Source organism: Entelurus aequoreus, linkage group LG01 (assembly GCF_033978785.1).
Source record: "Entelurus aequoreus isolate RoL-2023_Sb linkage group LG01, RoL_Eaeq_v1.1, whole genome shotgun sequence".
NCBI lineage: Eukaryota > Metazoa > Chordata > Actinopteri > Syngnathiformes > Syngnathidae > Entelurus > Entelurus aequoreus.
The window spans coordinates 18264423-18282982 of record NC_084731.1 but is presented as its reverse complement, the minus strand read 5'-3'; the positions used below and the strand labels follow the sequence as shown (position 1 = coordinate 18282982).

The 18560-nt window shown below is 43.3% G+C and overlaps 1 protein-coding gene across 10 annotated transcripts in view; it reads right to left on the bottom strand.

The window, feature by feature from the left end:
• The window catches only part of plekha6 (pleckstrin homology domain containing, family A member 6), a 196677-nt gene that overhangs the window by 122354 nt on the left and 55763 nt on the right, over positions 1 to 18560 (bottom strand). For all 10 annotated transcript variants that reach the window (XM_062045055.1, XM_062045028.1, XM_062045046.1 and 7 more), the window contains one exon: positions 9092 to 9175. In XM_062045055.1, the coding sequence (XP_061901039.1) occupies positions 9092 to 9141 (50 nt within the window). In that variant the 5' untranslated portion in view covers positions 9142 to 9175. The remainder of the gene's footprint in view (positions 1 to 9091; positions 9176 to 18560) is intronic.

The window sequence follows — 18560 nt, the reverse complement described above, 5'->3', positions numbered from 1 at the left end:
CTTTTCCCCTCTTCTTCCCCGCCTTCCTGTGCACCATTGCTGGGTGTGTTTTGGACATTTGGACAAAAATAGTTTCAAGCATGTTTTACTCATGTAGGTCATCAAATCTCAGCAACAAGCTGTAATATCTTACTGAGATGATTTAGGACCAAAACACTTAAAACAAGTAAAACACTCTAACATAAAATCTTATGTATGGCCGCGCAAGTCCCGGGATGCCCAAAATATCCATAACACACCCAGCCGAGTCCCACGGGGAGGGAGGGGGGAATAAAAGTAGGAAAAGTCGGCAAAAGTCCCAAAAATGTTCAAAATACCTACCCAGGTTCGAGTCCCACAAGTCCCACCGCCGGCCGGGATGCCCAAAATGTCCAAAACGCGCCCAGCAAAGTCCCACGGCAAGGCGGGGAGAAAAGTGAGAAAAGTCGGTAAAATGTGCCACAAGTCCTAAGACTTGTGGCACTCCATGTGGGACTCGAACCTGGGTAGGTATTTGGAACATTTTGGGGACTTTTGCCGAGTTTTCCAAGTAGTCGTGGGACTCGGCTGGGTGTGTTATGGACATTTTGGGCATCCCGGGACTTGCGCGGCCGGCGGCGGGACTCGTGGGACTGGAACCCGGGGAGGTATTTTAGACAAAAATGGGACTTTTGACCATTTTGGCCGCCTTTACCCCTCTTCTTCCCCGCCTTCCTGTGCACCATTGCTGGGTGTGTTTTGGACATTTGGACAAAAATAGTTTCAAGCATGTTTTACTCATGTAGGTCATCAAATCTCAGCAACAAGCTGTAATATCTTACTGAGATGATTTAGGACCAAAACACTTAAAACAAGTAAAACACTCTAACATAAAATCTTATGTATGGCCGCGCAAGTCCCGGGATGCCCAACATATGCATAACACACCCAGCCGAGTCCCACGGGGAGGGAGGGGGGGAATAAAAGTAGGAAAAGTCGGCAAATGTCCCAAAAATGTTCAAAATACCTACCCAGGTTCGAGTCCCACAAGTCCCACCGCCGGCCGGGATGCCCAAAATGTCCAAAACGCGCCCAGCAAAGTCCCACGGGAAGGCGGGGAGAAAAGTGAGAAAAGTCGGTAAAATGTGCCACAAGTCCTAAGACTTAGGACTCATGTGGGACTCGAACCTGGGTAGGTATTTGGAACATTTTGGGGACTTTTGCCGAGTTTTCCAAGTAGTCGTGGGACTCGGCTAGGTGTCTTATGGACATTTTGGGCATCCCGGGACTTGCGCGGCCGGGGGCGGGACTCGTGGGACTGGAACCCGGGGAGGTATTTTAGACATGAATGGGACTTTTGACCATTTTGGCCGCCTTTTCCCCTCTTCTTCCCCGCCTTCCTGTGCACCATTGCTGGGTGTGTTTTGGACATTTGGACAAAAATAGTTTCAAGCATGTTTTACTCATGTAGGTCATCAAATCTCAGCAACAAGCTGTAATATCTTACTGAGATCATTTAGGACCAAAACACTTAAAACAAGTAAAACACTCTAACATAAAATCTTATGTATGGCCGCGCAAGTCCCGGGATGCCCAAAATATCCATAACACACCCAGCCGAGTCCCACGGGGAGGGAGGGGGGGAATAAAAGTAGGAAAAGTCGGCAAAAGTTCCAAAAATGTTCAAAATACCTACCCAGGTTCGAGTCCCACAAGTCCCACCGCCGGCCGGGATGCACAAAATGTCCAAAACGCGCCCAGCAAAGTCCCACGGCAAGGCGGGGAGAAAAGTGAGAACAGTCGGTAAAATGTGCCACAAGTCCTAAGACTTGTGGCACTCCATGTGGGACTCGAACCTGGGTAGGTATTTGTAACATTTTGGGGACTTTTGCTGAGTTTTCCAAGTAGTCGTGGGACTCGGCTGGGTGTGTTATGGACATTTTGGGCATCCCGGGACTTGCGCGGCCGGGGGCGGGACTCGTGGGACTGGAACCCGGGGAGGTATTTTGGACAAAATTGGGACTTTTGACCATTTTGGCTGCCTTTTCCCCTCTTCTTCCCCGCCTTCCTGTGCACCATTGCTGGGTGTGTTTTGGACATTTGGACAAAAATAGTTTCAAGCATGTTTTACTCATGTAGGTCATCAAATCTCAGCAACAAGCTGTAATATCTTACTGAGATCATTTAGGACCAAAACACTTAAAACAAGTAAAACACTCTAACATAAAATCTTATGTATGGCCGCGCAAGTCCCGGGATGCCCAAAATATCCATAACACACCCAGCCGAGTCCCACGGGGAGGGAGGGGGGGAATATAAGTAGGAAAAGTCGGCAAAAGTCCCAAAAATGTTCAAAATACCTACCCAGGTTCGAGTCCCACAAGTCCCACCGCCGGCCGGGATGCCCAAAATGTCCAAAACGCGCCCAGCAAAGTCCCACGGCAAGGCGGGGAGAAAAGTGAGAAAAGTCGGTAAAATGTGCCACAAGTCCTACGACTTGTGGCACTCCATGTGGGACTCGAACCTGGGTAGGTATTTGGAACATTTTGAGGACTTTTGCCGACTTTTCCAAGTCGTGGGACTCAGCTAGGTGTCTTATGGACATTTTGGGCATCCCGGGACTTGCGCGGCCGGCGGCGGGACTCGTGGGACTGGAACCAGGGGAGGTATTTTGGACAAAATTGGGACTTTTGACCATTTTGGCTGCCTTTTCCCCTCTTCTTCCCCGCCTTCCTGTGCACCATTGCTGGGTGTGTTTTGGACATTTGGACAAAAATAGTTTCAAGCATGTTTTACTCATGTAGGTCATCACATCCCAGCAACAAGCTGTAATATCTTACTGAGATCATTTAGGACCAAAACACTTAAAACAAGTAAAACACTCTAACATAAAATCTTATGTATGGCCGCGCAAGTCCCGGGATGCTCAAAATATCCATAACACACCAAGCCGAGTCCCACGGGGAGGGAGGGGGGGAATAAAAGTAGGAAAAGTCGGCAAATGTCCCAAAAATGTTCAAAATACCTACCCAGGTTCGAGTCCCACAAGTCCCACCGCCGGCCGGATGCCCAAAATGTCCAAAACGCGCCCAGCAAAGTCCCACGGCAAGGCGGGGAGAAAAGTGAGAAAAGTCGGTAAAATGTGCCACAAGTCCTAAGACTTGTGGCACTCCATGTGGGACTCGAACCTGGGTAGGTATTTGGAACATTTTGGGGACTTTTGCCGACTTTTCCAAGTCGTGGGACTCGGCTGGGTGTGTTATGGACATTTTGGGCATCCCGGGACTTGCGCGGCCGGCGGCGGGACTCGTGGGACTGGAACCCGGGGAGGTATTTTGGACAAAATTTTGACTTTTGACCATTTTGGCTGCCTTTTCCCCTCTTCTTCCCCGCCTTCCTGTGCACCATTGCTGGGTGTGTTTTGGACATTTGGACAAAAATAGTTTCAAGCATGTTTTACTCATGTAGGTCATCAAATCTCAGCAACAAGCTGTAATATCTTACTGAGATCATTTAGGACCAAAACACTTAAAACAAGTAAAACACTAACATAAAATCTTATGTATGGCCGCGCAAGTCCCGGGATGCTCAAAATATCCATAACACACCCAGCCGAGTCCCACGGGGATGGAGGGGGGGAATAAAAGTAGGAAAAGTCGGCAAATGTCCCAAAAATTTTCAAAATACCTACCCAGGTTCGAGTCCCACAAGTCTCACCGCCGGCCGGGATGCCCAAAATGTCCAAAACGCGCCCAGCAAAGTCCCACGGCAAGGCGGTGGAGAAAAGTGAGAAAAGTCGGTAAAATGTGCCACAAGTCCTAAGACTTGTGGCACTCCATGTGGGACTCGAACCTGGGTAGGTATTTGGAACATTTTGGGGACTTTTGCCGAGTTTTCCAAGTAGTCGTGGGACTCGGCTGGGTGTGTTATGGACATTTTGGGCATCCCGGGACTTGCGCGGCCGGCGGCGGGATTCGTGGGACTGGAACCCGGCGAGGTATTTTGGACAAAATTGGGACTTTTGACCATTTTGGCCGCCTTTTTCCCCTCTTCTTCCCCGCCTTCCTGTGCACCATTGCTGGGTGTGTTTTGGACATTTGGACAAAAATAGTTTCAAGCATGTTTTACTCATGTAAGTCATCAAATCTCAGCAACAAGCTGTAATATCTTACTGAGATCATTTAGGACCAAAACACTTAAAACAAGTAAAACACTCTAACATAAAATCTTATGTATGGCCGCGCAAGTCCCGGGATGCCCAACATATGCATAACACACCCAGCCGAGTCCCACGGGGAGGGAGGGGGGGATTAAAAGTAGGAAAAGTCGGCAAATGTCCCAAAAATGTTCAAAATACCTACCCAGGTTCGAGTCCCACAAGTCCCACCGCCAGCCGGGATGCCCAAAATGTCCAAAACGCGCCCAGCAAAGTCCCACGGCAAGGCGGGGAGAAAAGTGAGAAAAGTCGGTAAAATGTGCCACAAGTCCTAAGACTTGTGGCACTCCATGTGGGACTCGAACCTGGGTAGGTATTTGGAACATTTTGGGGACTTTTGCCGACTTTTCCAAGTAGTCGTGGGACTCGGCTGGGTGTGTTATGGACATTTTGGGCATCCCGGGACTTGCGCGGCCGGCGGCGGGACTCGTGGGACTGGAACCCGGGGAGGTATTTTGGACAAAATTGGGACTTTTGACCATTTTGGCCGCCTTTTCCCCTCTTCTTCCCCGCCTTCCTGTGCACCATTGCTGGGTGTGTTTTGGACATTTGGACAAAAATAGTTTCAAGCATGTTTTACTCATGTAGGTCATCACATCCCAGCAACAAGCTGTAATATCTTACTGAGATCATTTAGGACCAAAACCCTTAAAACAAGTAAAACACTCTAACATAAAATCTGCTTAGTGAGAAGAATTATCTTATCAGACAAAAAATAAGCAAATATCACCCTTATTTGAGATATTTAATCTTACTTATATTTCATGTTTTGCAGTGCAGATTGCACACAGATCTGCAATAGCCGCAATAAATTATGAGGTTTTTTTCAATGAGACCAAAATTTGGAGAGAAAAAACAAGTCTGCAAGCCGCGGGGAAAGAAGGACATAAAATCCGGGATTTACGGGCAAAAACTAGGAAAGTTGACAAGTATGTTGTGAGTTGTCCTTTGCTACGACTCCTGCTTCTTCTCGGTCAATAAAGCAAACAAACGCTGCAGGATGTCTTTGCAGACATGGCCGTCCATCATGTGGTCCCCAGGCAAATAATGTCAGCCTCACGTTAAAGAATGTCTTTATCAGTCCTGGAACTTTTCTGACACGCCCCCTTTAGAGCTGCTTGCCAAACTAGTGTTGGTATGGAAGTGTTAGTGTAACTTCATTATTAGCTACCACGTATCTCAGTCTGTGTGTGTGTAATGCAATTCACGCGTCAGTGCACTAATGTTTGAGTGTGTGTGTGTGTGTATCACTTTTTTTTTTACACACGCGTCGATCGAAATACGGACAGACAATTTAAAACACACACACAAGGGATTGATATACAGACACACACATTATTGCACACGCACACACAGGAATCAGATTACACGCACACACATGAATCAGAATACACACACACATACACACAGATTGATATACAGACATACACATTATTGCACACACACACACATGAATCAGATTACACACACACACAGATTGATATACAGACACACATATTATTGCACACACACACATAAATCAGATTACACATACACACAGATTGATATACAGACACACACATTATTGCACACACACACACATAAATCAGATTACACATACACACAGATTGATATACAGACACACACATTATTGCACACACACACACACATAAATCAGATTACACACACACACAGATTGATATACAGACACACACATTATTGCACACGCACACACATGAATCAGAATACAAACACACGTACACACAGATTGATATACAGACACACACATTATTGCACACGCACACACAGGAATCAGATTACACGCACACACATGAATCAGAATACACACACACATACACACAGATTGATATACAGACATACACATTATTGCACACACACACACACATGAATCAGATTACACACACACACAGATTGATATACAGACACACACATTATTGCACACACACACACATAAATCAGATTACACATACACACAGATTGATATACAGACACACACATTATTGCACACACACACACACATGAATCAGATTACACGCACACACAGATTGATATACAGACACACACATTATTGCACACACACACTCATAAATCAGATTACACACACACACACAGATTGATATACAGACACACACATTATTGCACACGCACACACATGAATCAGAATACAAACACACATACACACAGATTGCTATACAGACACACACATTATTGCACACGCACACACCTGAATCAGATTACAAACACACACACATAGATTGATATACAGACACACACATTATTGCACACGCACACACATGAATCAGATTACACACACACATACACACAGTTTGATATACAGACACACACATTATTGCACACACACATACACATATTTTTCAGATTACACACACACAGATTGATATACAGACACACACATTATTGCACACACACACCCACTCATGAATCAGATTACAAACACACACACACAGATTGATATACAGACACACACATTAGTACACACACAAGAGATTGATATACAGACAGATATTATTGCACACATACACATATGAATCAAATTTCACACACACACACACAGATTGCTATACAGACACACACACTAGTACACGCATGTGAATCGGATTACACACACAGATTGATATACAGACACGCATTATTACACACGTATGTGAATTAGATTACACACACACAGATTGATATACAGACTCACACATTAGTACACACACGTGAATGTGATTACACGCCTACTGATTGCTATACAGGCACACATTAGTACACACACATGTGAATTGGATTACACACACAAATTGATATACAGAGACACATTAGTACACACACCTGTGACTTGGATTACACACACTAGAACATACACGTGAATTGGATTACACACACACAGATTGCTGTACTGACACATGATAGTACACACACGTGAAAATGATTACACACACACAAATTGATATACAGACACACATTAGCACACACAAATGTGAATTGGATTACACGCACACCGATTGCTATACAGACACACATTAGTACACACAAATGTGATTTGGATTACACACACACAGAGATTGATGTACAGACACACACAATAGTACACACACATGAATTGGATTGTGCAGATTGATATACAGACACACACAGTTGACACACATGTGAATTGGATCACACACACACTGATTGCTATATAGACACACACAATAGTACACACACATGTGAATTGGATTACACACACACAGATTTTTATACAGACACACACATTAGTACGCACATTTTTGAATTGGATCACACACACAGATTGTTATACAGACACACATATTAGTACGCATGCATGTGAATTGGATTACACACACACAGATTGTTATACTGACACACACATTAGTACACACACATGTGAATTGGATTACACACACACTGATTGCTATACAAGCACACACATTAGTATGCACACATTTAAATAGGATCACACACACACAGATTGTTATACAGACACACGCATTGGTACACACACATGTGAATTGGATTACACACACAGATTGATATACAGATACACATTATTACACACACGTGAATTGGATTACACACACACTCATTAGTACACACATATGTGAATTGGATTACACACACACACAGATTGATATACAGACAGACACATTAGTACACACAAATGTGAATTGGATTACACGCACACATATTGTGATACAGACACGCACATTAGTACGCACACATGTGAATTGGATCACACACACACAGATTGTTATACAGACACACACATTAGTACGCACGCATGTGAATTGGATTACACACACACAGATTTTTATACAGACACACACATTAGTACGCACACATGTGAATTGGATTACACACATACATATTGATATGCAGACACACACATTAGTACGCACACATTTGCATTGGATTACACACACAGACTGATATACAGACACACACATTAGTACATACACATTTGAATTGGATTACACACACACAGATTGACATACAGACACACATTAGTACACACACGTGTGAATTGGATTACACATAGATTGATATACAGACACACAAATTAGTATCCACACTTGTGAATTGGATAACACACACACACAGATTGTTATACAGACACACATTAGTACACACGCGTGTGAATTGGATTACACATTGATTGATATACAGACACACACATTAGTACACACACGTGTGAATTGGATCACACATAGATTGATATACAGACACACACATTAGTACACACGTGTGTGAATTGGATTACACATAGATTGATATACAGACACACACATTAGTACACATACGTGTGAATTGGATTACACATAGATTGATATACAGACACACACATTAGTACACACACGTGTGAATTGGATTACACATAGATTGATATACAGACACACACATTAGTACACACACGTGTGAATTGGATTACACATAGATTGATATACAGACACACAAATTAGTATCCACACCTGTGAATTGGATAACACACACACAGATTGTTATACAGACACACACATTAGTACGCACACTTTTGAATTGTATTACACACACACAGATTGAGAGACGTGTTTGCAAGTCATTTTGCTACAATAATACTTCCATTGTGTTCAATACCACGAAGGATAAAGCTAAAGTTCCACTTGCCACACATATCCACATGGATGATACTCCTTCCTACAAGTCACCTGACGGCTGCTGCTCATTCATTCAGCATCCAGTCCAAACACGCTGGATGAGTAGAGAAGTGTAAAAGCCTGCAATGCAGCTGCCCAGGGTGATTCACTGTCCCCGTTATTGCTCATCTCTGACTGAACTAGCTCGAAGAAGACGGTGGTGTTTGCCTATAAAGAGCTTGTAAAAACAGTGATAGAAAAGGTGCGGCAGTGTGATTATGTGGAGTGTCTGTTTACTCACTGCCGGTTGGTGTGTGTCGGTGCAGTGTCTTGCTGCTGGATGGAGCTCATTGCGGGTCCAGCTGGTCTACTGGTGTCATGTTGACTGCAAAAAAAGTGGAATTCAAGGTATTAAAATGACATAAATGAGCTAAATACAAACCCTGTTTCCATATGAGTTGGGAAATTGTGTTAGATGCAAATATAAACGGAATACAATGATTTGCAAATTATTTTCAACCCATATTCAGTTGAATGTGCTACAAAGACAACATATTTGATGTTCAAACTGATAAACTTTTTTTTTTTTTTGCAAATAATCATTAACTTTAGAATTTGATGCCAGCAACACGTGACGAAGAAGTTGGGAAAGGTGGCAATAAATACTGATAAAGTTGAGGAATGCTCATCAAACACTTATTTGGAACATCCCACAGGTGAACAGGCAAATTGGGAACAGGTGGGTGCCATGATTGGGTATAAAAGTAGATTCCATGAAATGCTCAGTCATTCACAAACAAGAATGGGGCGAGGGTCACCACTTTGTCAACAAATGCGTGAGCAAATTGTCGAACAGTTTAAGAAAAACCTTTCTCAACCAGCTATTGCAAGGAATTTAGGGATTTTACCATCTACGGTCTGTAATACCATCAAAACGTTCAGAGAATCTGGAGAAATCACTGCACATTTGCGATTATATTACGGACCTTCGATCTATCAGGCGGTACTGCATCAAAAACCGACATCAGTGTGTAAAGGATATCACCACATGGGCTCAGGAACACTTCAGGAAACCACTGTCAGTAACTACAGTTGGCCGCTACATCTGTAAGTGAAAGTTAAAACTCTTACAATGCAAAGCCAAAGCCATTTATCAACAACACCCAGAAACCTTGCCCGAGCTCATCTAAGATAGAATAGAATAGAATTGTCAGGGTTGTCCCTGACAGTTTGGTCAAGTTTTAGTTTTCCTCTGCGTTTGTCTTGGTTTCCTGTTTTTAGTTCCTGTCAGCACTCTTATTTTGGTTATTTCCTGATTATCTCCCTGAGTGCTTTGTCCCCTCAGCTGTGGCTGATTGGCACGTGGCCACACCTGGTGCCAATCAGCCAGCTGCTATTTATACCTGCCTTGCCCTCCAGTCACTGCTGGATTATTGTCACTGTAATACTTGTCATTGCAGCTCCTACCTGTTTTGTCATTTATACTTGTTGTTGTAGCTCTGTCTACTTCTGTCCACTCTGCTCCTGTCTTAGTTCCTCCTGCTCGTTTCTTGCCACGTGAGTTTTGTTTATTCGTGTCACAGTAAGTGTTTTCGTTTCTTGTCCATAGTTTAGCGTTTGTGCTAGTTTCTGTTCATAGCCAAGTTTGTTCTCTGCCTTGTGCGCGCCTTTTGTTTGTACCCTTTTGTTTGTTTTTGGTTATAGAGTTTAATTAAATCATGTTTTCCCGTTCAATGCCTGCCGTCTCTGCATCTTGGGGTTCGTCACCAAAAACCTTTGACAGAATAATCCAGCCTAACACGAACCTCGCAAAGATGTCCATGGCGGAGAGGCTTAACAAAGCTTTAGAACTGATGGCTAAATTAAAGAAAAGTTCGGCCGCTTTTAAAGCCCTCTCCCACCCACCCCTGTCGTCTGTGGGCCTATCTGGGGACGTCTGGGATCCGTCCCTTGGGGGGGGGGGGCTATGAGTAGCTGTGCAGCTGGGGAGGCACAGCTACTCCTCACCCCAGTGGGTCTGCAAGAGATGGCGCCATCATCTCCGAGGGGTCTGCAACAGACGGCGCCATCCCCTCCGGTGGACCAGCAGACGCCACCATGCTCTCCGGTGGGCCAGCAGGGGTCTCCACCATGCTCTCCGGTGGGCCAGCAGGGGTCTCCGCCACCCTCTCCGGTGGACCAGCAGGGGTCTCCGCCACCCTCTCCGGTGGACCAGCAGGGGTCTCCACCACCACCCTCTCCGGTGGACCAGCAGGGGTCTCCGCCACCCTCTCCGGTGGACCAGCACGGGTCTCCACCACCACCCTCTCCGGTGGACCAGCAGGGGTCTCCACCACCATCCTCTCCGGTGGACCAGCAGGAGTCTCCACCACCACCCTCTCCGGTGGACCAGCAGGGGTCTCCACCACCCTCCTTCCCGGTGGGCCAGCAGAGGGCGCCGCCGCCATCCTTCCCGGTGGGCCAGCAGAGGGCGCCGCTGCCATCCTTCCCGGTGGGCCAGCAGAGGGCGCCACCGCCATCCTTCTCGGTGGGCCAGCAGAGGGCGCCGCCACCATCGTCTCCGGTGGGCCAGCAGAGGGCGCCGCCACCATCGTCTCTGGTGGGCCAGCAGAGGGCGGTGCCGCCATCGTCTCCGGTGGGTCCTCCCACGCCGGCGGTCGAGCCGCCTCGCCAATTGCGGCGGCGTTCAACACGCCGTCGCCACCTGACTCTTCCCCGCTGATTGCGGGGACACTTGGACTGGCGGCCCACCTCCTTGTCCTCCCTCCACCCTCCCTTGACTTTGGACTGTTTTTTTTTGGGTGGGGGGGATTTTCTGATACGTCTGGTATCCGTTATGGGAAGGGGGGCTACTGTCAGGGTTGTCCCTGACAGTTTGGTCAAGTTTTAGTTTTCCTCTGCGTTTGTCTTGGTTTCCTGTTTTTAGTTCCTGTCAGCACTCTTATTTTGGTTATTTCCTGATTATCTCCCTGAGTGCTTTGTCCCCTCAGCTGTGGCTGATTGGCACGTGGCCACACCTGGTGCCAATCAGCCAGCTGCTATTTATACCTGCCCTGCCCTCCAGTCACTGCTGGATTATTGTCATTGTAATACTTGTCATTGCAGCTCCTACCTGTTTTGTCATTTATACTTGTTGTTGTAGCTCTGTCTACTTCTGTCCACTCTGCTCCTGTCTTAGTTCCTCCTGCTCGTTTCTTGCCATGTGAGTTTTGTTTATTCGTGTCACAGTAAGTGTTTTTGTTTCTTGTCCATAGTTTAGCGTTTGTGCTAGTTTCTGTTCATAGCCAAGTTTGTTCTCCGCCTTGTGCGTGCCTTTTGTTTGTACCCTTTTGTTTGTTTTTGGTTATAGAGTTTAATTAAATCATGTTTTCCCGTTCAATGCCTGCCGTCTCTGCATATTGTGGTTCGCCACCAAAAAACTTTGACAAGAATAGAATAGAATATATCTTTATTGTCATTGTACATTGTACAACGAAATTGCAAGCAAACTAATTTAGTGCAAATTCATAATAACACATAAAAACATAAGGACATGGTACTCAGATAAATAGATACAAATACATAAAATACATAAAAATACCAAGCACACAGCTCATTCTTTGTTATGCCTCGTGTTCAGCGACGCTATTGCTCTCGGGTAAAAAGTGTTCTTAAATCTGTTTGTCCGGCATTTTATTGTCCTGTATCTCCTGCCCGAGGGCAGCAGTTCAAAAATTTTACAGTATGTCCGGGGTGAGATGGGTCCCTTATGATGTTTTGATAAGATGGACTGACGCAAAAGTGGAAAAGTGGAAAAGTGTTCTGTGGTCTGACGAGTCCACATTTCAAATCGTTTTTGGAAACTGTGGACGTCGTGTGCTGTTGGACCAAATACAAAAAGAACCATCCGGACTGTTATAGGCGCAAAGTTGAAAAGCCAGCATCTGTGATGGTATGGGGGTGTATTAGTGAATATAAATTGATAAGGATTTTCAAATCATTGTATTCTGTTTTTACTTACAAATTAGCAACTTCACTGGTTTTTGGGTTTTGTATGATTTAGTCTGATGCTACTCTGAATAAGTAGCTCCAAGGATGTAAAACTGCTGGAACCGTTTATTGTACTGTACCTAACGAGCATAGAGTTCTATGGCGAACTCATCACTCTAATAGCAAACCTTCTTTTCACTTACTGTAATAGCGTCCGCCTGTCGGGTAAAATATGGCAATTGAGACATGAAATAAAAGTCAACAAAGTTGACAAATGATCATTATTCTCAAATTGTGATCACTTGACTACACTGATGAGTTTGTGGCTTGCAGCACAGCATCTGCTAGGCCCAAGTCCGACTTGATTTATATTTATTTAAAACTCTCAGCCAATACTGCCGCCGCTCTGGATACTACTGGCTCGGGCTTTTTGCACGTGTGTGTGGTTGTGCACGCGTTGAGGGGGTGTGCCTCTTTCACATGGCAGCTGGCCAATTTCTGCATGAGATCCTGTATCTCTGTGGCCTCCTAACACACATACTGCACGGTATCAGGGTATTCCATTTCGGGCAGTGATACATAAACTTATGCACGCTTACAACCCGTCGGCATTTTTACAAATGAAAGAAAATTAAAACATTTACAGTGCATTCAAAAAGTATTCACAGCTCTTCACTTTTTCCACACAGCTTTATTCCAAAATTTAATACATTCATTTTAGTCCCCAAAATTCTACACACGATTTTAAAGAAAATGTCGTTTGCCCAAAGATTGCGTATTTAAAAAGACTTGAGAATTGCTGCCAAAGGTGCATCAATAAAGTATTGAGCAAAGGCTATGAGGGCCTTTAGGGACATTATTCAGAATTACCTCTTACATGCACCACTGAAATGCTCTCACATAAACAAATGAAATGTTGTTCTCTCACTCACACTACTGAAACACTCTTATAAACATAAGCATTTTACACTCTTATACACAGGGGATTTCAGTGGTCAATCAATCATCAATCAAAGTTTATTTATATAGCCCTAAATCATGAGTATCTCAAAGGGCTGCACAAGCCACGACGACATCCTCGGCTCAGATCTCACATCAGGGCAAGACAAAACTCAACCCAATGGGATACAATGAAAGACCTTGGAGGGGATCGCAGAGAGTGTATGAGAGTTTTTCAGTAGTGTGCGTGAGTGTTTCAGTAGTGTGTGTGAGAGTGTTTCAGTAGTGTGTGTGAGAGTGTTTCAGTGGTGTGTGAGAGTGTTTCAGTAGTGTGTGAGAGTTTTTCAGTTGTGTGTGTGAGTATTTCAGTAGTGTGTGTGAGAGTGTTTCAGTAGTGTGTGTGAGAGTGTTTCAGTAGTGTGTATGAGTGTTTCAGTAGTGTGTATAAGAGTGTTTTTAGTAGTGTGTGTGAGTGAAAAACCTTTCAGTTGTTAATGTGAGAGCATTTCAGTAGTCAATCAATTATCAAGTTTTTCAGTAGTGTGTGTGAGAGTGTTTCAGTAGTGTGTGTGAGAGTGTTTCAGTAGTGTGTGTGAGAGTTTTTCAGTAGTGTGAGTGAGAGTGTTTCAGTAGTATGAATGAGAGTGTTTCAGTAGTGTGTGAGAGAAAAACATTTCAGTTGTTAATGTGAGAGCATTTCAGTAGTCAATCGATCATCAATCAAAGTTTATTTATATAGCCCTAAATCACGAGTGTCTCAAAGGGCTGCACAAGCCACGACGACATCCTCGGCTCAGATCCCACATCAGGGCAAGAAAAAACTCTACCCAATGGGATACAATGAGAAACCTTGGAGGGGATTGCAGAGTGTATGAGAGTTTTTCAGTAGTGTGTGTGAGAGTGTTTCAGTAGTGTGTGTGAGAGTGTTTCAGTAGTGTGTGAGAGTTTTTCAGTAGTGTGTATGAGAGTGTTTCAGTAGTGTGCATGAGAGTGTTTCAGTAGTGTGTGTGAGAGTGTTTCAGTAGTGTGTGTGAGAGTGTTTTAGTAGTGTGTGTGAGAGTGTTTCAGTAATGTGTGAGAGTTTTTCAGTAGTGTGTGTGAGAGTGTTTCAGTAGTGTGTATGAGAGTGTTTCAGTAGTGTGTGTGAGAGTGTTTCAGTAGTGTGTGTGAGAGTGTTTCAGTAGTGTGTGTGAGAGTGTTTCAGTAGTGTGTGAGAGTTTTTCAGTAGTGTGCGTGAGAGTGTTTCATTAGTGTGCATGAGAGTGTTTCAGTAGCGTGTGTGAGAGTGTTTCAGTAGTGTGTGTGAGAGTGTTTTAGTAGTGTGTGTGTGAGAGTGTTTCAGTAATATGTGAGAGTTTTTCAGTAGTGTGTGTGAGAGTGTTTCAGTAGTGTGTATGAGAGTGTTTCAGTAGTGTGTGTGAGAGTGTTTTAGTAGTGTGTGTGTGAGAGTGTTTCAGTAATATGTGAGAGTTTTTCAGTAGTGTGTGTGAGAGTGTTTCAGTAGTGTGTATGAGAGTGTTTCAGTAGTGTGTGTGAGAGTGTTTCAGTAGTGTGTGTGAGAGTGTTTCAGTAGTGTGCCTGAGAGTGTTTCAGTAGTGTGTGAGAGTGTTTCAGTAGTGTGTGTGAGAGAAAAAAATTTCAGTTGTTAATGTGAGAGCATTTCAGTAGTCAATCAATCATCAATCAAAGTTTATTTATATAGCCCTAAATCACGAGTGTCTAAAAGGGCTGCACATCAGGGCAAGAAAAAACTCAACCAAATGGGATACAATGAGAAACCTTGGAGGGGATCGCAGAGTGTGTATAAGAGTTTTTCAGTAGTGTGTGTAAGAGTGTTTCAGTAGTGTGTGTAAGAGTGTTTCAGTAGTATGTATGAGAGTGTTTCAGTAGTGTGTGTGAGAAAACATTTCAGTTGTTAATGTGAGAGCATTTCAGTAGTCAATCAATCATCAATCAAAGTTTATTTATATAGCCCTAAATCACAAGTGTCTCAAAGGGCTGCACAAGCCACGACGACATCCTCGGCTCAGATCCCACATCAGGGCAAGAAAAAACTCAACCCAATGGGATACAATGAAAAACCTTGGAGGGGATCGCAGAGTGTGTATGAGAGTTTTTCAGTTGTGTGCGAGAGTGTTTCAGTAGTGTGTGTGAGAGTTTTTCAGTAGTGTGCGTGAAAGCCAGCATCTATATGGGGGTGTATTAGTGCCCAAGGCATGGGTAACTTACACATCTGTGAAAGCACCATTAATGCTGAAAGGTACATACAGGTTTTGGAGCAACATATGTTGCCATCCAAGCAACGTTATCATGGACGCCCCTGCTTATTTCAGCAAGACAATGCCAAGCCACGTGTTACATCAACGTGGCTTCATAGTAAAAGAGTGCGGGTACTAGACTGGCCTGCCTGTAGTCCAGACCTGTCTCCCACTGAAAATGTGTGGCGCATTATGAAGCCTAAAATAGCACAAGGGAGACCCCCGGACTGTTGAACAACTTAAGCTGTACATCAAGCAAGAATGGGAAAGATTTCCACCTGAAAAGCTTCAAAAATGTGTCTCCTCAGTTCCCAAACGTTTACTGAGTGTTGTTAAAAGGAAAGGCCATGTAACACAGTGGTAAAAATGCCACTGTGACAACTTTTTTGCAATGTGTTGCTGCCATTAAATAAAAACATTTAAAAAGTTTCTCAGTTCAAACATTAAATATCTTGTCTTTGCAGTCTATTCAATTGAATATAGGTTGAAAAGGATTTGCAAATCATTGTATTCTGTTTTTATTTACCATTTACACAACGTGCCAACTTCACTGGTTTTGGGTTTGTATCATAAACAGGTGTAACTTACATCCCTATTGTTATTGTCTCTCTCTTTATCTAACCTGGAGTATTTTTTTTTTCTTCTTCCATTGACTTCCTCACTGTGTAAACTGCCTCGAATTGCCTTCTCTCACTGTACAAATTAAATCGATCATGTATTTCTCTTGATCGGGTCTCTCATTCAACATTCTGATAATGAATTTCCCGGGACTAAAAAGTAGCGTTTACACCCACCTAGGGTTTTACGGTATACCAGTATTAGTATAGTGCCACGATACTAATGAATCATTTTCGGTACGATACAGCGTCAAAGTCATGTCGTGACATTGCTGGTTTTATGAGCAGAGGAGCATGTTCGGCAGCGCACACACACGGAATACTTACAAGCAGACACATTGTGTAGACAGAAAAGGGAGAACGGACGCATTTTGGCCTAAAAACTAAAGATAAAGGTGAAGTTAAAACACTGAAACACCCTCAGAAAGAGGTGCTTTAAGACTGCTAATGTCCATCCGCAGTCTGCAGCATTTTAGCTACTTCTAACGCCCTAGTCCTGGTCTCCATGGCGACAAGTAAAGTAAGTTTCTTACAAGTACAATCATCACTGCAGGACAAGGAATAGCTAAACATGCTTCACTACACACCGTAGCTCACCGGCGTCACGATATAAACAAACACTACGGGTGGATCTACACCTAACATCCACTGTAATGATACCAAGTACAGGCACGTATTTAGTCGACACTACTATGATTACGTCGGTATTTTTTGGCATCACAACATTTTCTTAAAATGCATATTATGTTTATAAACTCAGGAAGTACGTCCCTGGACACATGAGGACTTTGAATATGACCAATGTATGATCCTGTAACTACTTGGTATCGGATTGATACCCAAATTTATTCAGAAGCGGGGCGGTATAGCTCGGATGGTAGAGCGGCCGTGTCAGCAACTTGAGGGTTCCATGTTCGATCCCCGCTTCCGCCATCCTAGTCACTGCCGTTGTGTCCTTGGGCAAGAAACTTTACCCACCTCCTCCCAGTGCCACCCACACTGGTTTAAATGTAACTTAGATATTGGGTTTCACTATGTAAAAGCGCTTTGAGTCACTAGAGAAAAGCGCTATATAAATAAAATTCACTTCTCAATTCACTTCACTACTTGGTATCGAATTGATACCTAAATTTGTGGTATCATCCAAAACTAATGTAAAGTATCTAAACAACAGAAGAATAAGTGATTATTACATTTTAACAGAAGTGTAGATAGAACATGTTAAAAGAGAAAGTGAGCAGATATTAACAGTAAATGAACAAGTAGATTAATAATTTATTTTCTACCACTTGTCCTTAATAATGTTGACAAATTAATAGAATGATAAACCTAGACTTAGACTTAGACTTACACTTAGACTTAGACTTAGACTTAGACTTAGACTTAGACTTAGACTTAGACTTAGACTTAGACTTAGACCTAGAATATCTTTATTGTCCCAGAGGGGCAATTTGGTTTGCAGCAGTAGTCATTAAAAACAAGGTTCAACAGTAAAACAAGGTAAAACAGTAAAAAACAAGGTACAACAGTAAAACGTAAATGACACAATATGTTACTGCATATGTCAGCAGACTAATTAGGAGCCTTTGTTTGTTTACTTACTACTAAAACACAAGTTGTCTAGTATGTTCACTATTTTATTTAAGGGCAAAATTGTTCTTCGATTGCAATAAGAAACATGTTTAAGATTTTTTATTATAGAAAAGTATCGAAAAGTATCGAAATACATTATGGTATCGGGACAACCCTAGTTCACAATATGTTACTGCATGCGTCAGTAGCTAAATTATGAGCCTTTGTTTGTTTACTTACTACTAAAAGACAAGTTGTCTAGTATGTTCACTATTTTATTTAAGGGCAAAATTGTTCTTCGATTGCCATAAGAAACATATGTTTAATGTACTGTAAGATTTTTTTGTTAAAATAAAGTTAATAATGCCATTTTTTGTGGTCCCCTTTATTTAGAAAAGTATCGAAAAGTATCAAA